The 24,696-nt window shown below is 41.0% G+C and overlaps 1 protein-coding gene across 7 annotated transcripts in view; it reads right to left on the bottom strand.

Annotated features, from left to right (window-relative positions):
- Window positions 1-23,982, bottom strand: part of ZBTB46 (zinc finger and BTB domain containing 46) — a 50,071-nt gene extending 26,089 nt beyond the window's left edge. Inside the window, exons 1-4 of one of the 7 annotated variants that reach the window (XR_014549171.1) lie at window positions 23,484-23,982; window positions 22,036-22,285; window positions 8,571-9,541; window positions 1,615-1,896 (exon numbers count right to left, since the gene is read on the bottom strand). Coding sequence is in view for 4 of the 7 variants with exons in the window: in XM_083618613.1 (XP_083474739.1) it covers window positions 1,615-1,896; window positions 8,571-9,507 (1,219 nt within the window). In the remaining 3 variants the exon portion in view is untranslated. Of the gene's footprint in view, window positions 1-1,614; window positions 1,897-8,570; window positions 9,542-22,035; window positions 22,641-23,483 lie in introns of those variants that run through there. The other 6 variants (XM_083618613.1, XM_083618614.1, XR_014549172.1 and 3 more) reach the window with 6 other exon arrangements.
- Window positions 23,983-24,696: the final 714 nt, after the last annotated feature.

Raw genomic sequence — 24,696 nt, 5'->3', positions numbered from 1 at the left:
TTCAAATGAGACGAGATCACAGTGTTATTCTGTCTGCCACAAAGTAGTCTCAAAGCTACAAAACAAAAATTGACAGTTTCCCCTATTTGTGCTAGGCAACAGTTCTTGCTGAATATATATTGGTGGGGGGCTTAGTTGCTTAGAAGCTTAGTTGCATTTGATATCCCATTTAGGTTACTCACCTCTCTCCCCATTCCCCATGATAACGGCAGAACATGCAATTCAGCAGAAGTGAAATTCAGGGAGCACAACTATACAATCAATACAGTGAAGTTGTTTCATGACTGAGTGTGACTTAGCTGGATAACAAACACGCTGTGTTTTTGGCCCACACATACTGTCTTCTTTGCCACCTCCAAATTTGTACCATAGTGAAAGAAATTAAATGATGTTTACTTAAGACCTTATGTTTCTGTCATTTAGGAAATACTGAACACACAATCATCTTAATTGTGTCTTTAGCCCCATCTGTTAGTTTTTGATCCTATATCAAGAGGATTTATTATGGAGCAAGGCTTTAAAAAGGGATGCCTTTTCCTATCTGTTTGGTAAACAAGTATGCATTTGATTGGCTAACAAGATGAGCAGCAACACACCAATAAAAACTGCCAACCACCCTAGATTCATAGCCTAGATTATGGATTCACGTTATTAAGTAAAAACAAATAGTCTTGTGGCACCTTAACCACTATAAATTTATTAAGGCACAAGCTTTAATATATGTCATTTGTTGTCAGCACTGCCCTTCTGCATTCTATGTAGATCAGTGGCTACACAAAACAAATAAATGGACATAACTGTGCTCAGAATGTTAATATCCCAAAATTAATAGGAGAACATTTCAACCAATCAGAGCACTCTAAGTGATCTTAAGGGGGCCATACTTCAACAAGGGAACTAAAGAAAACTCCAGTGGGATGTGTGAATTAGCTTACCAGTTGCCTTATTGTCTGTTCTGCTTTCAGGTTCTGCTTTCAACTGTTCTGCTTTCTATTTCTTCTTCTTGCATTTCACTTTCCTCTCATCTCAACCCTCTATGAATCATGTGTATATATGCTTGCCAATTTAAGATTACCCTTCATGAGTCTGATAGGGAGCAGATTCCAATTATCATCTACTTACAAATGCCACTATCTGACCAGCAACTTTCGACAGACCAAGGCCCACCTGTCACAAATCTGCTGGTAACATAGTAAAACCTGTGTCTAGCTACCTTTTCAGATCAGGATCTTGCATGACTGAATTACTCTGCCTCACATGAAAAAAATACCTCAGAATAGAAAGCTAGTATTTCAGGAGGAAGGCAAGGCTATAACTCTTCTACACGCAGGGTATTTTTCTGTATGGAGCAACACTTAATTGTGCAAGCCCATCATCTGCAATATGAAATGGTATAATTAAGGCATAGGTTTTCCACTTATCTGCTGTTTGTGGGAGCTAGGCCCAAGTATCACCTTGTTAAGACTCTACATGCATAGCACTCAAAATAATTAAGGCTGCATTACTTTGGGATGAACCATACAAGGATACAAAATAAGAGTGCCTAGAACTGGTTTTTTTAAACAACTCCTTTATGAATGCTTTTAAGTAGTGTACAAAGAAACAGCAACTTACAAGACAGTGAATGTGTGCCTTTGGGTAAGTATTCGAACAGCAGAGAACTTTCCTCTCCCAGCATGTCAGCTTTCAGGGACAACAAGCTGTTCTTGCTCATAAGGGCTGCCCGCAGATTAGCAACTGCTACAGCCTGGAGCGCATCTTCCTTCTCTGGAGTAAGAGGCTGAGAGAGATAACCAGCTTCACCTCCTAGGAGTGCTTCCTCGACATTTGCATAAAGGTCCACTCTCTCTATTCGGCTGTCAGAGTTGCTGGATTCTGCCCCTGTCAGATCCACACCTAAGTGGAAGAAAAACCCAACATTAGTAAACATATCACAATAGAGTCCTCTCAGCCATATGTACATTTGTAGCACTTCCTCCATCCATCATTCCACAGCATCAGAATCAATATGCCTGCTTAAAATGAAGGAGCTGAGATTACCGTACTTTGTCTTTTCCCCAGTTTTATGATGCCTTCATCTGATGCTGTAATACAACTGTTGCTATATTTATGCAGTACACACTTTTGCAAAGTTATGCACTCATTTTGCAAAATAAACACTCTTGCTGTTAAAATAGTAGCAGTAACATCTGGGGAAATGTGGCTGCTGCTGAAGACACTCTATAACAGCACTCAATAGTGCAATATCATTATGGACAAACAGAACCTTAATGCCCCCTTTATACTTGCTCAGTTACAATTATTCAAACAACATATTGCAACTTCACAACATTATGAATACAGTGGTACCTCGGGTTAAGTACTTAATTCGTTCCGGAGGTCCGTTCTTAACCTGAAACTGTTCTTAACCTGAAGCACCACTTTAGCTAATGGGGCCTCCCACTGCCGCCGCAGCACAATTTCTGTTCTCATCCTGGAGCAAAGTTCTTAACCCGAGGTACTATTTCTGGGTTAGCGGAGTCTGTAACCTGAAGCGCATGTAACCCGAGGTACCACTGTACAACGGACTAGTACATGCTTCAAACGGTGTGCATGTCTCAACAAACTAGGCACGGAATATAGTGAAGCCTCAGAAATCTTGTTTTAGACCCATCTTGCCCTATTCATTTATTTTATTTAAATATCTATACACTACTTCTCTCTGGGGGAAAAAATAAATCACCACCAAAATAATCTCAAAGAAAAACCAAAAGCAATCTTCTAAACAGTTGTAAGATACCAGAGCAGATATTGATCAGATTCCCCAAAAACCAGTACACCCACACAATTGTTTTAGCCTTGCAGATAGAGTGGAGATTAATCAAGACTCCTGGGCAGTTTGAGTGCTGCCACCTACCACTGGTCACACATCAGATATAGAAGGAACAAAAAACAAGTCTCCCCTAATAACTGTGAAGGTGGGTGGGCTCAAATGAGAGGAGGTGATCTTTAAGAAATGTTAGCTTAGCCCCAAACAGCTGCAAGGGCAAAGAAGATAGTACTGCAAACTGGGCCTGGAAACAAACTGTGAGACAGCGAAGTTGTACAATAGTGAGTTTGTAAGATTATACTCTGGATGTAGCCAAATCTTTGCCTACAATCCTGGCCACAGTCACCTTAGAGATATCCAGGAGTAATGTCAGATTTGGAAGCACTCCGAAGCTACACACACACATCGTTCAGCACAATCTCATTCAGAAGAGCCTGGATGAGACGTGACAATAGTTCAGTTGGTAGATTATGCGACTCTTAATCTCAGGTTTTTGGGTTTGAGCCCCAAGTTGGGCAAAAGATTCCTGCACTGGAGGGGGTTAAATCAGACGACCCTCATGGTCATCTGATTTTGACAATTTTGACATCATCAAGTTTACTAACCAACAGAATACCCACCTCATCCGATTTATGTTTCACTTTATTCGTTTCATAGAATCATAGAATTGTAGAGTTGGAAGGGACCATGAGGGTCATCTGATTTAACCCCCTCCAGTGCAGGAATCTTTTGCCCAACTTGGGGCTCAAACCCAAAAACCTGAGGTTAAGAGTCGCATGATCTACCAACTGAACTATCGTCAGGTCTCATCCTACAATCACCTAGAAAATGAGTCAGGATCTCAACATCTTTCCTAGAAGCAGAAGAAGCTGGATGTAATCAGCACACCTAATGATTGCCCAGCTCAAATCTCCAGACAAAGTTTCCTAGTGTTTCCATGTAGATTATAACAGCATTGGAACAAATTGGAACCCTGCAAACTGCATGCCATGGAGACAAGAAGAAGCTTGTCAGCACCACTGTATCCTAAAAAAAGAGATCAGAACCAACATAAAACATTGTTGGCAAGCCCTGTATCTATCACACAGACCAGAATAACATCATATTCAATATTACCAAAAGTCACTGAGGTCTAACAAAACTCTTGCCTGCTCTGGTTCCAAGAGGTGACAGTCATTCAGCAGGAAAGCAAGGCCACCTCAGCCCTAGAACCAGGCTGGGAAACAGGGGAGGACTCCAACATCACATCATGGTCTTCGGATTGTTCTGTTAATTAATGCATTTCTACTTGCCAAATGGAACAATTCTGCTCCTCCCTCCAAGCACAGTTCTGAGTCTCCTAACCATCCAGAAAGGATTTGGGGGAGCTGTGGTGGCGTAATGGGGGGGGGGAGAGAGCCCCCCTTGCACTAGCAGGAGTCCTTGTACTGGTTGCCACGAGTGCGTCAGGCTAACTGAATCTAGACCCAGATTTTTTAAAGGATCTAGGTTAGGGAAGCAGAACCTCGTTCAGCCCAAGATCCATATGCTCTCATGGCCTACCTTCTAAGATCCACATAGCAGTGGTAGGCAGGGTCAGATGCAAAAATGGGCTGAGCAATGGATGAGAATCCTACCTTTTTACAAGAGATTCCATTCCAGCTATGCAAAAGTTTGAGGCTTCTACACATACACATATACCACATATCCACCCTCCTCCCAGGTATCCAAGAGGCATTATCACAGTTCACAAACACACTGAACCAGACAAAAGCACTCAATCAAAGTGTGGCCTATAGAGGGGCATAGCCTAAGGAGAATCCTGAGGGCAAAACAGAGAGGCCTCTAGGCCTGAGATTTCACATTCCAGATCTAAGAAATCAGTTTCATTCAATAATCCCTGAACCACCCCACTACTATTCTCCCAACCTCCTTTCTTAGCAGGTAGAAGGCAGTTTTCAAGTACATAGTAAACAGCAACCTATCATGGTGGTTGGGCAGAAAAATTGTTTTTAGTTATCCTGCCTCAGCATTCTTCTTCCACACCCACATCATGGAGCTGATGAACCAAGAACTGTACTGTCCAAGATTAAATTTACTGCTGCAATATGAAGAAGGGCAAGTCCATGAACTATGATACAATGCTGATAGAAGTTGACACAGATAAATGAAAAACTTAATTAAATTGTGGGAGCTGTACCTGAGACATGGCAGGAATACGAATTGAAAACCCTCCTCCATCTGGTACTGTAAGGAGTCAGGGCAGTTATTAACTGGAAACTCAGATTTAATAACCTTAAAATAAAGCTCTCTTTTTAAGATGGGCCATTCTGAAAATTATATTTCTGCTTAGTGCCATCAAATTAAAAACAAAAATTAATACTGCAATATAAACTTAAACTAAACTAAAAAGAGAATAGTGTAATATACAAGAGATTTCACTCTCGCCTATGTGTGCAGCAGAGTGGAGGGAGGCAGAACGTTGCTTTGCACATTTGGCTCGGTATGTGGAAGGGACAGCCATATAGTGGGTTAATAAACCTTTAAATAACATCCGAATCAGCCCCAAGAATGTTCCCTTGATAATATCACCAATGTATCATCCATATGACAAGGGCATTCAGAGGAGCATTCTGTTTGTGTGGTAAGAATTAGCCAACTGCATTATACTAAAATACAGCCCTGTGCAGGGCTTGATTTTTTTAAAATAAACTAACAAAATGTTTACTTCAATAAACCTTATTATCTGAAATAAAGTATGTTTTCTGTCCTGACTAGTACTACTACATTTTTGTTTCCTTTAGAGCCCAGTTCACATTACTCTTCCTTGAATACTAACAGTGTGACAGGACAACAAAGTAAAGCCACAATCCCTGCTCAAAAGGAACATCTGCATCCACATTAAAATCTGCCCAGGAAGCCCAGCTAGGAACACAGCGTGTATATGAACTTCCATCTATGGGCACACCAAAGTAGGGTCTTCCTTTTTGTGGATTAACAATCACAGACTTCCTGGGTGATGTTTAACTAAGTCACATGCTGAACAGGGCATTGAAATCAAGTGACGTCCTCTGATTTCAGTAGATCTGCTCCTGTGATGACTTAGTCAGATACCATCTAATGTCATCTGAAAATCAATATTGCAAAAGCTTATAGATACAAAAACATTTCAAAAAAGGTGCAGGTGGGAGTGTTTGTAGATGTCAATTCCCAAAGCAATCTACTTTCTTTTTAATAATACATAGATTAGGTAATGTTTGAGTATTCAAAGGAAAGGAAAGAAAGGAACATGCCAGAAAAAAGCAGAATAGTTAACACACAACTATATTTAAACTTTCAGGTAGGTAGCTGTTTTGGTCTGACGCAGTTGAAATAAATAAAAAATTGTCCAGTAGCACCTTAGAGACCAACTAAGTTTGTTCTGGGTGTAAGCTTTTGTGTGCATGCACACTTCTTCAGATTTCAACTGTTCCCATTCTTCCTGTGAAGGTAATTGACCTCTACAGTGCCAGACTTTAATACCACAAAATCCTACAGCCCAGTGGTTTTGTATTTACTTAATCCTATAAAACTATGTCCCTAATATATGTGAATGACCCAATAGGAAAAAAATAATAATGCTACTCTTTCAGCAATTCAAAAAAATCCTTGTTTTCATGCATATCAATAATTTAGAAAGATAGTTTTCTGCCTATATTAGCACTGAAAAGCAGACTGAAAAGATTAAAAATAAGCCAGCTAAATCCTTCATTTGATTCTCAACTACTGATATGAAGAAAATCTGCACTATGCGTTGGCTTACAAATTTTGTTAAGGAGACCAATGAAAACAATGTATTTTTCCGTGCTTCTTAATTTATTTATATATTTTTATATGGTTGCCTTTTGGAGCCCAGCTCCCTGAAGGAAGCTTACACCATAATAAAGCACCAATCTAAACTGATATAACAAAGGTAGAACCACCAAAGGTACCCACCAATAAAAAACAAATTAAAAAATATAGGCTAGTTAAAATAATCACGGAGAAGTAACAACAATAACAGCAGCTAACATTATCCTTACTCATATATCCCCAAGAATGATGTTCAGTTGTCTCTATACTAATGCACAAAGCACGAGAAATAAGATGAACTTGAGCTCTTAATACAGGATGGTAAAAATGACATAAAAGGCATTGTTGAAACGTGGTGGAATGAGACTCATGACTGGGAAAGCAGTAATTGAGGGGCATAACCTATTCAAAAGCAATAGACCAAACAGGAAGAGAGGAGGAGGAGCATTATATGTAAAAGATGTGTACACCAGTGAGGAAAGCCATGATCTGAAGCATGAAAGGTAGGTTGAGACTATTTGGGTAAGAACTGTATGAGAGGGAAATAGCAGTAACGTCACTGTGGGAGTCTATCACCCACATGAAATTGTGGTTCATCCTAATTAAGAGATAACCCTTCTGTGGCTTTTAGATTAATCTGTATGAAATCTATTCAAACAGGATCAAAACTGCAAAATGGTAGGATTTTTTATTGAATCTTTAACTGGTGCTCCATATATTGCACCACTTACAGTGCAGACTGTCATTATACAACACAGAGTTCTAGCCCCAAAAGTACGTATGCAGGTAGTCTTCTGTCAACTGCTGGTGTGTGCAATGCTCAGTGTGAATTAGTTTATAGCATGCTACCACATAGGCTTGCCTTACATCTGGTTGTAGTGATGGACTAAAAGCTAATACACACTGAGCTTGGAAACAGTCTCATACTGTAAACTGCTGCAGCTGACTGGCTGTTTTTCATCAACCACCAAGACTGAAGGAGGTTGACAGAGACCTAAAATTTGAACTGAGCTGATATTCCAAGGTTAATTGACAACACAGTCAGTAATTCCACTGTAGGTATGCCGTGCTTTGATGTGACTGATTTGGGCAGTAATGCAGGCCCTACACACAACCCTGGACAGTTACCAAAGGGGTTACATCTACCTTCTTCAAAATTCAGACTGAAAGAAAGCATTCCGGAAAGTAATCATTTTATTTTCTAAGAGCCAGTGTAAAGCCACAGGAAAACATTTAACACATAATTTACATGGTTATGCTTCATGTTGTATATGAAACAACATTTTTAAGCTTGAAAGTTTCCCAAGATGGCACTGCTGCATAAAAAGACACAAGTACAATACACAGAATTTGAATAAAATCTTCAAGAAACTGAGATGTTGACTATTATATAACAGGAAATGTGTTCGTTCTTTTACATAAATGGATTTCCATTTTCAAAGATACTTCGTACCACTGCTACTTTAGAGAACATGTTATGCAGCTTTTAAAAGCTTTTTTTTCTGGTACAGAAATATTTGTGTTTCTCTTGTTAATTTATCTATTTAGGGCCTAATATAATTATTTTTCACAAGTTTTCATTAATAAATTCAGTTACTGGCATTGAGATATATAGCAGCTTGGGAGGGGCTGCCTTCAGATGTCTTCTAAAAGTAAAATAGTTGTTATTTACTTAGCATCTGATGGGAGAGCATTCCACAGGGCGGGTGCGGCCCCCTGTCTGGTTCCCTGTACTCTCACTTCTTGCAATGAGGGAACTGCCAGAAGGCCCTCGGAGCTGGATCTCAAGTGAAAAGCAAGACATATCCTTTACGCTACTATACAAGTAATCAAACCATTAAAGTTTATGGCCTTTTAACTAGTATGCCACAAATGATTATGCATTCACATGAATGATTATACATATCACATGATATGATTCTACAGAGACAGAAAGAAAAAAAAATCTTACTTGTTTCACGACTACTGTATGGCCATCCTTGGGCAGATAGAAAAGGTGGTACTGGAGAGCTTGTTCTGCTGTCATCTCCCAGTTGCTGTGTAATATGGCGCACAGTATCTTTGTTTTTTCTGTTCTTTCTGCGCCCAGTAGGCTGCCATCCATCCGCAGCGCCTTGTTCTGAAAAAGTATTCTGCATTGTAGTATCTTTGGCAGACTGCAACTCATTTCCTCCATAATGAGATGGAGAGCTCTGTTCCTCTTTGATACGCAAGGATCCATACCCCATATCACTAGACCACAGAGATTGGGATGAAATGTCATCATGACTATCCATTTTTTGTTCTTGATCCTCTTTTCCATATGTGCTTCCTCCTTCATGACAACTAGCAATGGCTGAATCACCAGAGGAGTTTGCAGGACTTGTCCGCCGAGCTAGCCAGGGAGATATGCTCCTACCAGCCACCACTGCCGAAATCAAAGCATCTGTACTACTGCTGGAGGTTGCTCCAAGTTCATAATCAATAAAATCATCTGATGCATCAGACTTAATGCTTATGTCAAGAGCAGCCTTTATGAAATTGTGACAAGCTTGAACAATATCAGTCATCTGGAGATAGCTAGCAGCTGACATCACCTCAATAACATTCCTGCTGGTCAATGCAAGGTGTGCAGAGTACATGAAGTCAATGATTGCTTTAAACCCCTGGGCTGTTACAATATCTAAATGAGTGACCGTTGCCTGGTCAGAAGTCTTCTGCACCTGGCAGTACAGTGTCTTGAAGTAGCGACTGCTCCCAAGTAAAATGTTTTTGTGAGCCTTGAAAATCTTTCCCTCCACTATAATGCAAACATCACAGAGGATGCCATGCTGTCTTTGTTCATTGAGTTCTTGAAGCAGATGACGATAATGGGAGGCAATTTCCATGTCTTCCTTTCGATTATTCATTTAGAAATATTTGTGCTACTGCTTCCACACAGGTCTGTAAGGGAGAAATAGAGAGTCATTATCACATTAAAGGGGCTGTCATACTATTTAAATCACCACAAAAATTCAGAGAGGCATTTAGCTATCTTTCCAAGTTTGAAGACAACAATAATTAAGGCATTATACTTAGAACAGAGAGTTTATTGCTTGACTTTAATATTGGATTTGCATTTAATAGGCAGGTTTTTAGAAATGCTAATGTCAGGTGGGGGGAGTTGGTAATTATTGGGATTACAGCAGCTGGGAGGAATTATTTAACCCATTCTTCCACTGCTGAAATCCTGAGGAAAATCCCTCATTTTAGCAGCAATGGGGGGATTTTCTGGCCATGCAAATACCAGCTTCAGATAATGGATTTTCTCAGGCACACAGCAAGGGAATAAAGAGTTAAATTCCCCCTACCAGCTTGCTGTAAACACCATAATTATTACCCCTTCAACTAATGCTATTTGTGCTTTTAAAAACCTGCACATTAAATATAAAGAAGCACTTGAGGTCCTATCTGGCTTGGCCCAAGAGAATAGCCTGCACTGAATATGTAAACTTGGACTATCAATATTCAATAGCTTTGAATATTCTTGAAGCTTTGAAGATAGCATGCCAGGATATTAACCTTTCAAAACTAATCAAGAGAAAGTATGATGTATTTACCACAACTACAGAGAAAAAGAGACTGAGATAAGCTTCCTGTGTTAAGGTATCAAATTTTAAGATCCTAGCAAGCTAGTGTTGATAATTATGTTTGTAGAGGCAAAGCATCCTATAGCAGAAATTCCTCAGGAAAGAAGTTACTAGATCCTGCGCGAGAAACAGCTGAATTCACGTCAACCTCAGCTAGGGCTAAGGGTGGTCAGTGCCCACAGATTACGGTGATTGTTGGGAAGGGAGAGAAAACCAGGCAGATGTCAGAATTAAATGAAGAGTTCAAAACGAAGCAGGGCAAAGGCTAATAGAGTTCTGCCAAGAGAACAAGCTGGTCATCACAAACACTCTTTTCCAACAACACAAGAGACGACTCTACACATGGATATCACCAGATGGGCAGCATCGAAATCAGATTGATTATATTCTCTGCAGCCAAAGATGGAGAAGCTCTATACAGTCAGCAAAAACAAGACCTGGAGCTGACTGTGGCTCAGATGATCAGCTTCTTATAGCAAAATTCAAGCTTAAATTAAAGAAAGTAGGAAAAACCACTGGGCCGGGTAAGATACAATCTAAGTCAAATCCCTTATGAATACGCAGTGGAAGTGAGGAACAGGTTTAAGGATTTAGATTTGGTGGATAGAGTGCCTGAAGAACTATGGATGGAAACTCGTAACATTATACAGGAGGCAGCAACTAAAACCATCCCAATGAAAAGGAAATGCAAGAAAGCAAAGTGGCTGATTTGGAGGGGGCTGATGGGAGTAGGCCCACTTTTTGTGATCCTATCTCTTTTTCTGCTCTTTTAGATGTGGCAGCCATTTTGTGTTGTGCCATGTACTCACAGCTGCCATTTCTGACTGGTGCCCACAGCACTTCAAAATTCCAGATGTGTTCATCAGCCCCAAAAGGCTAGAGTGTACAGATTAATTATAGCTTTATAAGACACTAGTCATTCCATTTTCTTTTAAATTTATCATCAAGTTACTTACAGAACCATTTTATACCATGTACTTTCTGTGCTCAGTTGATATCTGCTGTTTATACTTTTCCATTGTTTTAAAAAGCTACTAAAATGCACCCATTCTAATGAATTTCCTTCAATTAAATTTTACATTCTCCTTTTCCTACCTGTACTATGCCTTGTAGATTTTAAACTTTTGGATAAACTGTCTACAGGAATCTCTAGCCAAAACCATGTCCATAGTAAATAAAAAATAAAAAAATTATGTGGGCCATATTCCAATGCAGCAGCTCCACTGGCACAACAGACTCCCATGCACACAACAGAACTTCAGTTCCCACATGCTCTCAAAATCAGCTGAGGAGATATTAGGGGCACACAGGGGGAGCATAGGAAACAGAAATTCCAGCACAACAGCAGAACCCCGCTGGTGGACCATTGTAGAAGAAAGTCTGACTAAAATGCATTATCTGCTGAAGTTATTATCTATTCTGTATACTTCTTAGGAGTAAGAGTACATGCACAAGCAGCAAATTGCTGCCAACTTTCTAACACCTAATCACACATGTGAATGCAGTTAAGTAGCTTCCACACAATATGACTTTATGATCCAATTTATTTTTCTATTACACTGTCATGAGTTAAGCTTGTTATTAATTCAGCTTCCATGCGAGAAGTGTCCTTCCAATGTCTTCAGATAATTCTTTGTTGACATTATACTCATTATCTTAGTCTCCCTCTCCTTCCCTAGCACTAGATAATTTCTCTTGGAAACACAAAGTCAGCTAATCACACAATGCAATCACCCACCCCCAGGTATTTACCAGCTTTAACCACATCTGGTTCACAGTTACTGGTAAGCATAATTGAATGTCCTTTAGCTGAGAAAGTGTATATCAGTGTGTGTTGGCTGCTTCAGCTATCTATTCTACATTTGGTTATATTTAGTCTTCTTCTATAATAATTATTCCTTTCCCAATTAGCCGACATGAAAAATAAGAGATGAGTCATTGCTAGGTTGACCTACTGAGACTTACAAGTGTCACTAAATTTCCTTGGATTAGGGCCAGGTTCTTTGATTCTATGCTAAAAACTCAATTCTTGCACCAAAGTAGCTCAATATCCGCAAAAGGGAATAATTTATGCAAATGACACAATACTATAAACTTAATTTACATGCTTCACTTTAGTAATAAAAACAATATTTTTGATAACCTGGCTTTTAATTGAATTTAAATAAATGTGTACATTATATTTCATAAATGCCTTCGAGGGTATTCAGGCAGCATGAGATCACTTCTATCAATCTATCTATTAACTTTTTAAGTAAACACCCATTAGAAAAATATCAACTTAGTAATCTAATGTATAGAATATTCCCAACTACAATCACTTCACAAAGGAATAAATTCAAATTCCATCAGTACTGTGGACGGTCCAGATTTTACAAACTGTATACACATAGATTACAAACGAGCACAGTTAAATGTGATTCAGGGATGAGGAAGCAAGCATTTCTGTGCAGCTAGAAAGGTGACAGACCTTCCAGAATCCTGAATCCCCGAGTTTTTGCTTAGTGTCAACCCCACAGATTAGGCAACAATTTTTAATCTGCAGACTAAAGCTTAAAATGTCTCCCAATGACATCTTCATAGACAGTAGCAGCACACTGTTCTTCATACTATTGCTTCCCAGACAAATGAAGTCCTAAAGGAAAACATCTAACCATAAATGACCACTATGAATTTTCAGAACTTGGGAGCATCCAAAGAAATGAGGTTCAGCAAATGAGCTTTTCACTATGCTTGGAAACTAAGCACACTTCTCACGGTGAAGCCTTAATGAACTGCATGTTATCTGTTTTACAGTGATAATGGAAAGATAGTTGCCTTCAAGTTTAAGTGAATTGTCCCATTTTCTGCAAAACTGCAGAAAAGTGTAAAAATGCAACTGAAAACAAAAGGTATCTCTCACCACAATTAAGAACATAATCTGTGTGGGAATACCAAACAGAAGTCTAGACTGCCACCACTTAGCAGAAGTTCCTAAATACTATATGAGAAAAACATCATCCGGCTGAAAAAGAAAAATGTTTTAACAGGTGTTCTGTGTCCCATTCAATAGTATTTGCTGATATTAGTAGCCAAATGTACATCAAGAGTCAGGCTTTTTGTGAAATCGGAATCCACAGCAATGCCTTCCAGTGTGGTAATGAGAGAATGTAGGACTTCCACTTCATCCCAACATTCTATTCAAACACAGCTCATCTTTTTATGAATTCCTTTCTCTTCAATATGCTTCACTCCATGCTACAAAATGCCATGATAACAGAACTACTGAATTGTGCAGTGTGGTGCATGCAAAAGAACTACCAAGAGTCAATCAAACGTTGAGAAACAACTTCAACTCTATATAACTGAAGAGATATAGTTACAATTTAATTACAGTTCTGCAATTAAATTAATGAAGAGAAAGAACAGGTCTTGAAAAATGCAATCCAAAAAATTTCTCAGGCATGGACTATCAACTTCTGCAGGTCAAATTTTCTGGTTCTTACCCCTAATATGAAAAAGGCACCTTACTTTTAGGACACCTAATCTTAATACTAGCTGATATCACAAGGAGGAACCTTTAACAAGGTACTGTACAGTAAAGTTGTTACTCATACGGCTAAAAACACAATTAGGAAACTCCATAGAATTATTTATTATTTCATATTGAAATGTTGACTGTGATTAAATGCATCACAAACAAAGAAGTTAACAATGTAGCTATGGATTTAAAGTGGATATGCACCTTTATAAGGGGATTATGATGGCAAAAGTATGTGTCATAAAGTGGGTTGTATGAATATCCTAGAGTGAAGAAGTGTACAATTTAAAACAAGCAAGCATGCAAACAGAAAGAGGATGTCCTGAACCCTTTCAACATATATACTCACTCCCCTAAAAAAATTGCTTCTTCCCCTACAGGTGGGTGTTAGTTCTCTTCAAAGAACCATACTGTGAGCATGGAGAACAAAACATGAGTGGAAGTTTCAGCACTATTCCCCCACCCATGCTTTACTTTCAACACCCCTACATTTTTAAACAAGGAAATCAGTTACATGGGTTCTGACACAAATGTTAGCTGCAGTAACATCTAGTTTCCCTGCCAAGCTAGCAATAGTTCATCAAAATTTATTTCAAGTTCAATTATTCCATTTTGTATATTCCAGTTTTATAAACACGACTTTTTTTCTCATCACAAATCAAATTTATCTCTAGTAGAAATATGATATGTTTAAACAGATCAATTGGCAATGTGTGAAACTTTTAAAGCCAGAGCAACAATAGAACATGATATAACTGCAGTATAGGTGTCTGTAGTCAGAAAATTTCTACATCTCTGCTTTGATTATTTTTCATTTTTCTCCATCCACTACAAGTGTACTTTCTACAGTTTCTGGATATGTAAAAAGCAGGCAGACCCCTGGATGGATGGATAGGTATCACACAATAAAACTGTAACAGTGAATTTTGTTAATGAATTTATGTGCAAAAGCTATTCTGCAACAGTCTTTCAGAAAGAGAAGTGGGGGGAGAGAAAGAGAGATCACAAGATGTCCAGATACAGTCAACCCACGTCTTCTAAGTTGCATTAGACATCTGGACAAAGCACAACAACATTCAATTATGGAAGTCAATGCTCCTTTCTTCCCCACCTCCCCCCGATATTTGAGATGAATTAGATTTGTTAAACCATTACTAAAAATTAAAAATAGAAGCTAGCCAAAGATACTAGCTTACTTTAAGCTATGTGATTATTTGGCAGTATGCACTCCATCAAAGTGAGTGTGGTTAGGTTTGCAGCAGGGGAACTAACATTGCATGCAAAAGCTTCCAAGTTCAATCCCTCGTGTCTTCAGATAGGACTGGGAAGGGCTCCTGTCTGAAACTCTGGAGAATGGCTGCCAGTCACTGTCAACAATACTAAGCCAGCTGGATTAAGGATCTGACTTGATATAAAGCAGCTCCCCACATTCCTACATTTCACAGAAATGAGACTTAAAATGGGAAGTATTTGGATTTCTTATCTTCCTTGCACTTTAATAAAGAATATTATCATAAAGCAAAAAAAAAAAAAAAAAAAAAAAAGTTAAGATACTACAAAACCAGCAAAAGAGTTCTGGTATCATCCCTACTCATTAAATACCCAGTCCACCTACAACAGGGGTCAGCAGGGTTTATCTTCCTGTGGAGATCCCTCTGTGGGCCAGATCTTCCACGCGCGCCTGTGATTTTCAGTTCTGCACAGATGTGATTTTTGGAGTCTGCAAGTGCGCAGACGCAATTTCTGGTGCCGCGGATGCGAGTCCCCGCGCCACGCTGGTTTAGCACAGCGTGCGAGTGGGCAGCTCAGTTCAGGGGCAGCTCGTGGACTGGTCAAACGACCTCCACGGGCTGCTTCTGGCCCATGGGCCTTAGGTTGGTGACCCGACCTACAATTCTGGTAAAATTCTGATAACAGAAGTTTCAGTACTTCATCCTGCATACTTTTGCTGTGAGCTTTTGGTTCATAGAAAGCACAGTCAAACAAAGATTATTTCTTTGGCAGTGCAAGAAAAAGTAGATAGCAGTTCATAATGCATGCAGGTCCCAGTGTGTCAACTTCTTTATAGTTGTCTTGCCAATTGCCACACTTACCGGTAGTTGTCTGTATAAGGCAGGGGTCAGTAACCTGCGGCTCCGGAGCCGCATGTGGCTCTTTTACACCTTTGCTGCAGCTCCGGGGCGGATACTAGCGAGGGGAGGAGGCGCATTGTGTGCCCCGACACTCCCCACTGTTTTAAATGTCGCAATGGTTTTGCGGCTCCCAGGTTTTTTTTCTTCGGTCCAAGTGGCTCTTTTTGTCTTAAAGGTTGCAGACCCCTGGTATAAGGCATCGCTGATTTCAACACAATTATGGAAATGAAATTTGACACAAAGTGATAGGTGAATGCAAGAGATTAATCAGACAGAAAAGGCCCACGAAGCTGTTGGGGGAGAACGGTACTCCAAGCAAATGCAACAGAAAAGATTGGAGGACAGATTGGAGGACAGAAATGGGATCAAATCTTAAGTTTTGGCATGTAGAGGAATGAAGTCATAGAAGCTGACTTTGTCAGCAAACCTCAGCCACCACATTCTACATTAACTTCCACCACCAGATGTGCAAACAAAAAACCATGTTTGCTACTGTAGTAACCATTGAGATGTAGCAATCTGAAAGAGGTCTCAGCCTTCTCACAAAAGTTTTCTGAAAGACTGTGGCAGCTCTAAACTACAATCTGAAGATTAAAATGCCAGGGACACAACCCAAGAATGCATGACCACAGGAGAACCAACTTCAACAGTAACTAGCAAGTTTCTCCTATTCAAAATGGCCTACCAACCAACTATTCTCTGCCTTAGTTAATCTGAGCTTTAACTGATGTCCCCAAGTTCTGCCTCAACCATGGCCAGAGACTGTAAAGGCCAATAGATCAGGCATGGGTCAGATGAGAATGAAATTAACTACTTATTAAGACTTTCCAAGAACTCTAAAAGGTTAGTCACGATGTGCCCTTGTGGAAGCCACACTGGTCTTTATGCAGCAAGGCTTCTTCCTCTATATGCTTCTTTGATAATGTTTTCCACCAAGTTTTATGGAACAGATGTTACGCTAATCGGCCTGTGATTTCTCAGATCCCCCCGCCCCACGGCCAGGAGTTTCAACAGTCAAGACCAGCTTCTTGCTAATTGCCCAATGTACAATTTGTGTCTCTGTGGAACCCAAGACCACATAAAAGAAAGATGTGTATAAACCTCCAGCAGACACGTCAAACACCAACAATTTTGCCCATGAGTAGATAGCAAATTACTGCAGATCCAAGAATTTATTTATGGCTCCCGATGGAAGCAGCCTGGATTTATCATGCCACACAGCAGTCAAAATATTTTTGCTGGACACTTCCATGTGGATATGAAAGTGAATGCTGGAGTTGAGTCAAAAAACCCTGAGTGGAACTCAACATTGCCCTATGACAAACATTCCATCTGCATCAGAATGATCCTTCTCCCATGAACTGTTCTGGAGGTTCTCTCGATGCCCCTCCCCAAGCTAATTCTGGTGCGGGGGAAAGCACTTTTGTGGAAGTCCTTGCATCGCACTTCCCCGATAAGGCTTGTTAGGAGAATCCTGCCCCTGAATTGTACTTATCTAATAATACTATTTATTTTAAACTTATTCTAACAATATGTAATTTATATACCTCCTTCACTCAAAGATGCCAGAACAGAATATGTATAAGAAAAAAAATAGCCCAAAACTTAACATTGTAGAAACAAAATGAAATTCATCAATTAAATTTACAGTAAAAAATTGCAGGCAGCAGCAACAGCAAAAAACAAACAAACAAAAACACTTATACCCAGTTCTACAGTGAATCTCAACACTACCCCTGCCCCACTCGACAAAGTAGTACCGGTACATCTTCAACTACCAGTGGAAAGCAAGTAAGGCTGAGGTATGGAAGGATAGTTCATTCCATTGGTGTGGATCCACTTCAGAGAATGTCCTGCCACAAGCACCTACACCGTGGACCACATTAGGTTTAGGAACCACCAAAATAATTTGATCTGCAAATCATAGAGCAGGGTATGGGAGGAGGTGTTTTTTCAAATATTTGGGACCCAGGCCATTCAGGGCTTTAAATGTCATCATAAGCACCTGAAAGACAACTGGCAGCTAGTGCAAGTATTTCAAAATAGGTGTGAGCAACCATTGGCACTTCCCAGTTGCAAATTCCAGACCACTGAAGGGCAACTCCACATAAGAATGTATTGCAATATAATAGTCCAATCCGAAAACTATCAGAGCTATCCCTGTCCAGGAAAGGCTATGCCTGGTGAACCATCAATAACTGGGAACAATCACTTCTAATCATGAAGCCACCTGACTTTCAAGTGACAAAGATGACTCCGGAAGTGTACACATACCCAGGCTACAGACCTGTTCCTTAAAGGGACTATCCCATCCAGGACAGGCTGTCTTACCAAACCCCATAAAAGCCCACCCATAGCATCTCCAGTATGTCTGGATTCAGTTTACTGACCCATACCTAGCCCATTACTACCTTGAAATATCAGGTCAGCACCTGCACTATTTCTCCTGATTCAGACAGGACTGAAAGGGATTGAAATTGGTGGTGCACCACCATCAATTTCTTAAGCACCTTGCCCAAGGAGCAGTATTTATTTAACAACTACAGGTTTAAAGAAAGTGCCTCTTTTAAAGCCACTGGCACCTTCTCAGCCCTCAACATTAGCTTTTATTAGCAAAGGAGACATGCAGTAGGCTGAATCCCTTTAAGCTTGCCCACATCCTCAGGCCATAATAACTGAAACTGATTCAATAAAACTTAACCAGATGGTGTTCTGGAAACATCCACAAGACTAGTCCTAACTGCAGTATCTAATTCTGTATGGATTCAAGCAATTTTATCTTCAAAGTGCTTAGCGAATTTGTCACAGAATGCCTCCAATCATCTCCTTTATCGGGACAGATACAAATGGCCCCTTCACTGTGTGTATAAGCTTTTGGATGCCTACCGCAAGCTGCAATGGTGGCAGAGGTGAAGCTCTTTCACTGCCATCACTGCCACATAGTACGCACAAATGTATGCTCATTAGCTGTGTTCAGTCATATGTGTTTCAGGATTTACCCAACTTGTGCTACACCATAGTCCATCCTGTTTCATTGCCCACAACTCCCCAGAAGACTATGGAGATCTTTAAGCTCCATAGTGTCTGTCTGAGAAGGCACTTGGGAACAACTGTGTTGAGATCCCTTTCCACTTCAAATACTGTTTTGCAACCAGCTGTGAATCTGACTGTACCATCGTGCAGCTTTCACTGAACCAATGTGCTAACCAAAATATCACAGAGAACTTTTGTCGAGTGCTTTGCTGAAATCAAGCTAAACTGCATCCACATAATTCCCACCGTCTGCTAAGTTTTCTAGTAAAGTGATACAAGATAGAGATAATATTAGTTTAGCGGGATTTATTATTGGCAAATCCATTACAATAGCTTCTGTGAATTACTACATACATTCTTAAGAATTTAATTTTGCATTATTTCCATTTCGGGAGGAAACTGATCAATTGATTGGGAAGCCTACTATGTCTTACCTTTAAACTGCCTAGTTTAAGATAAGACAACAACCATTTGAGTACACAACAAATATTCAGCTAATCCTATTGTGCAGGGTGTCAAAGTTTTCTGGCATAGGTACAAAGCTTCAGAGTTCAGGGAATTATAAGTGTAAAGGATAACTATTTGAATTTCAGGGAGCCTTTTGAGATTTAAACTAAGCCCCTTTTATCCTTTTATTTACCAATTAAATTAAGAATATAGTAACAAGGATTAGTTCACACTACAAATAATGCAGGAAAGCCATGTTGCTAAAAGAAGCAAACAGAACTCAGTTGAAAAAAGGATCACTGCTCAGGAGATGTGGGCTGTTCATGAAAATAATTTTGGTTTAAGAAGCTAGAAAGGCAAAAAGTTATGAAACAAAAACTATGCATACTGTACTTGTATTAATAAAACCTTGAAGGAATGGTGAATATTGCAATGAAAAGCAAAAGCTTTCATGAGGAAGTAAAGGCAAGAAGAAATGTATTTTAGAGTATGTCGAGCCAATATCAAAACAATACCAGACCAAGCAGGCACCTACAGTTTGTAATTAAGGCTGCAATCCTAGCAGTGTCTACTCAAAAGTAAGTCTCATTCAATTCAATGAGGTTTACTCCCAGGTACTCAGGTAAGTAGGTTAGGTTTGAAGCCTCACTTCGCTTAGGCTATCCACCCAATAAAGTATGCCAAGGTTGTTTCTGTAAGCTACTCAGAAAGCTTTTCTAATATACAACCTGGAAGAGAAGGACATAGGCTCTACTGTATGGATGTCCTAGAAAACACAAGCCATAGGGACAATGTGGCCCATTTCCTCTGTTCTCTGAAATTCCAAAATCTGACCTGTATATTGCCATACATCATTTATTTAAATAGTTATTATGTCTGTTTAATTAGCAAATAATGTCATATGAAAGAGAAGAAACAGATCCAATTAATTTACAATGCATAATGTATCATTCTCACTTATTTAGATATGGCTTCATGGAGTAAACAGGACATCATAGCCTAATCAAAAGCTGTAACAATATGATTCCAATAAGTAGTCTACTAACAGCAAAATTAGCTTTTCATCATCCTTTAAATAACAATTGACACTAGTATCTCACCGCAAGCCTAAACACACTTACTAGGGAGTAAGCTTAACTGAACACAGCAAAACTTACTTCCAAGTAAACATGCATTAGGATTTCACTGTCAGATTTGCTCATTATTTTCAGGATGGAGAAATGCAAGTTCTAGTTAATCAAGACCTGGATACTGTTTTGTAGATCCTGTCTGTCCCATAAGGCTCTCCTTTGTTAACTTGTAATACACCAGAGGATAATTTTTCACTATGTGGAAAACTGTGGTTAACAGTAAGCTCTAAAGTCTAAGACTCTAAATGCACACACACCCCATATCATGAAAGGACTACAAGACTGAGAACTTGACAAGCAATAGCTGCATTCAACTGCTATTAATTCAGTTCAGCACAGCCAATCAATAAAACAGAATTGGCTGTCAAATGCTAAGAGTGGTTCCCTTTATCCCTGAAATACTACTGTATTTAAAGTGACACAGTATAAACTGCCAAACTTTAGTTCACCGAGCTGGCGGGGGGGGGGGGGATATCATGCAATTTCCAAAGTTTGTGTAAAACTGCAGCTTTTGTCTGTCTCGTGGCAAGAAAGCCGAGTCTAGCTTTCCCTTTTACCAAAATAGAATACTCTTCTCAAAGAAAACCCCTTAAAATAGAAGCAGTAAAAGTAGGGAACCAAGTTACAGTATATGTACTGGTACTTAAAATGCTAGTGTACAACATATATTTAGAAAATGCAACTAAACATTTGAAATGACTCAAGTATTAAAATGCATACAATAACTTCAGTACAGGTGCCTGCAAAACACTGTTTGCAAAACACACTTCCTTATTAGCATATATATAAACACTGCTGATAATAACCTTGTCTCTAATCCATGCTAAATAATTACCTTGACTGAATACAGAGAAAGCTAATTTTAAGAAATATCTCCTAGTAAAACTACCCTTTGTTTCTACATTTATTGACACATCAAAAATATATTACTGCATATAATAGTTCTATTATATCTATTTCTGGCTCTCCAGCAGTACAGCAAGCAATAAGGAGCTGTCTTTAAATTGAAGGAATCCTACCACTGTTAACAGTCCTGGAAATCTGGTTCATTCCTTATTTGTCGTCTGGGATTGAGTTATCAGATGCTACTTGCATGACTTTTACAGAACTGACAACCTATTTACAGACACAAAAAGGCAATCTACAACTTAAAAACTTCTACCATCACCTTTAGGTTGTTGTTGTTTTTTAAAGGAAACCTTTTACTCTCCCTACAAATTATTCTTTTGGGGTGTTGACACCCCCTTCATAAAATGTTCCCTACCTGTATGCAACATTTTCAAATCAATTCCCTTACTTATCACTTAGCATATTATGTAGTCCTCCAGCTTTAGGCAGGGAAAGCATTATTCTGAAGACTGGGTTTTTTAAAATATACAGGGTCACTACCAATATTTCAGCTTGCAATTAAAATGGAGGAAAGGCCAGCCGATCGGTGCCTGACTTCAGGGGGAGACAATAACCCCAAACAGGCCTGGCTTTAGAGAGGCAGAAAGAGAAAGCAAGCGAAGGAGAAATATACAACATGTTTCACCAGTATTATTACCTCATCCCTTTCTTCCAAGCAGTTTTGAGCCACTCTCTCTTGTCAAGCTCTTGGGTCCAACTTGCACAGATGCTTATTTTTAAACGCTGTGGGGTGGTTTTTGTTTGCTTTTCAAATAAAATTATCAAACCAGAATGGAAAGGCTTGCTATTTCACGAAGTGGAGCTGCTGTTAAAATGCCCCCTTGTCTCCTCTCCACTCCCTTGAGCTGGGTGTTGACGCAGCAGAAATTACCAGCTGGAAAATTCCCCTTTTGGAGGTTAGAGGGAGGGGTGGGGTGGGGGGAGAAGAGGAGGAGAGAGGGGGTGGGAGAGAAGCAGGGAGGGGGGTTAAACCCTGCCAGTCACAGAGCTGTCCCCCATCTATCCACCCACCTAGCCCCAAATAAGGCATCATGTCCCGAGGTGAAGGAAGATCAGAGGAGCTCCATGCCCCTTCCACACACAGGGGGGTGGGAAAGTCATCTCAGCAAAACCGCCCCCCAACCACGTCCCACCCTCCAGCTGGGATTTTACCCAGCTGCCCTTCCAGCATATCTCAGGGAACAGGCACAGCGTGCGTGCGCCGCGCGCAAGGAGGACGCGCGGCCCCCACGAACCTCCCATTGGGCGGGCGAGCGAGGGGCGAGCGAGGGGTTGGGGGGGGGCTAAAATCCATGACAGAGAGGGAGGGGGGCGAAACGAGTATCCTTTGCCTTCAATTAGGAGAGGTGGGGCAGGAGGGGGGGGGGAGAAGGGAACCCGATGCCCTCATTCAACTGCCCCCCAAAGGTCAATTTCTCTTCTCTGCTGTCCCCCAAAGGAAACCCCATCCATAGTATGTATATGTGTATATATGTATGTGTGTGTCTGTGTGTGTGTGTGTCTGTGTGTGTGTGTGTGTGTGTGTATCTCACCCCACTATCTAGAGAGAAGGGGTGTGTGGTAGTGGTGTGGGGGGGGTGAAAAGTCCCCCCCCCACCAAGAAAAACGCAAAAATCTCCCTACAGGGAACTAGGTTAATAGGAGACTTTGAAAATGCGCCGCTGCGCGCCATAAATAAATACGCGGAGACCCGAGGGGACCGAGTTGCCAGGTCTTTCAAAACATACTTTTCCTAGAAATAAAGAGAAGGGAAAAAGTATCGCGAGCGGGAGCGCAACCCAATGCGGTTAAGAAGTGGGGACGGCGCGTTTTTTAAAAGAAATAAAATAAAAAAGCAAGTTTTTGTAGCGCGCTTAAGGCTAATTAGGAAACAACAACGCCCCCCCCCGCAAATTACAGAGAAAATCGCCTCAGAGCAGAGAAAGAGGTCGCCGTCGAACACGGGGGAAGAAGGAAATAAAGGGGGTGGTGGTGTTATTGTTAACCTTGTAAGATGTATAAATGGAAAGCGGTTTTTTTATTTTTTAAAAAATTGTTTTGTTTGATTATTCTGCCTGCCTGCCCATCTCTCTCTCTCTCTCTTACCTGCGCTTCATGAGGAGCGCGGCCGGAGCGCTGGCTCCACACGGTCACACTCCGCGTCTTTCTCTTCATGAGTTGTGTGAAGGGGGTGGGGGGGGTCGGGCGAAGAGAAAGAGAGAGAGGGGACGATGGTTGGGGGGGGGAGAGAGATGTGGGGAGGGAAAGAGAGCGAGCTGGTGCGCGCTCCCGCCTCGCTTTCTTCCCTGCCCCCCCCCTCCTGAGGGAAAGGAGGCGCGCGCGCTCCACTTCCCCTCACAACTTGGCCCTAGAAGGGGAGGGGGAGGGGCCGCCGCGCTCGAGCCGGCAATAAAAAAAAACCCCACAACTAGAGGTGGGCGTGGCCAAGCGAAGGGTGGGCGGGGCTCCTGTGGAAAAGGAAGAGCTGAGGGGGAAGGCGAAGTGCAGCAGCCGCGTCGCTGATTGGGCGTAGCTGAGCACAGGCCTCCCTAAGCCACACCCACGCGGAGTCTTTTTTTTTTTCTTTTCCTCGCTTTCTTTCTGTCGGTTGAGGCCCCGCCCACCCGGCCTCCCCTCGCGCCGGCAGGGGATTGAGAGAGCGCGCGAGGTGGGAGCGCAACTGTCAAGCTTGCCGGACACGAGGGTTGGTTGCGCGCGGGCGGGCGGGAGGGGGGGGGGAAGGAGGCCGCTGAGCATCATGGGACGAAGCCGAGCCTGACAAGACTGTTGCCAAGGGCAAGTTGGGGCTTCTGTCTCCCTGGCAACGGTCAGGGCCTTTCCTCCCCTCCTGCTCCCGCTGTCCTTCACGCCCTCTAACATTGCGGCGAGGGCTTAATGTAGGGGGACAGTTGAGCGAAGTGAGGGGGGATTCGCACACGTAGCTGCTTTCCTCCTGGCCGTGAGGGGCTTGGCGAAATTAAAAGGAAATGCATCGTGCCGTGGGGTTGAAGCGCACGTTGCAAGAAGGGATCCAACAGACGCTCAGTAACTCGCAAGCCACCACAAAAATCAAAGGCAGAGCGAGAAGAGATGATCTGGATGTATAGCAACTGCCTGTTTAAAATAACAACAATTTGGAAGCCAGCTGAGTTTCATAGAATTCACCCATCCGAGCAAATGCACATGAATGAATGAATGAATGAATTTATTAATACGGTCACAGACCAGCGTCAACACACACAATATCACAGATCATAAAATATATATCAGAAATACAAAAGACAACATGAATATAACAAGGATTTAAATATAAAAATTA

The sequence above is a fragment of the Podarcis filfolensis genome (genome assembly GCF_964270895.1).
Source record: "Podarcis filfolensis genome assembly, chromosome: 6".
Lineage (NCBI taxonomy): Eukaryota > Metazoa > Chordata > Lepidosauria > Squamata > Lacertidae > Podarcis > Podarcis filfolensis.
Note: the sequence above shows the minus strand (reverse complement) of the source record. Positions and strands in the feature narration are given on the sequence as shown.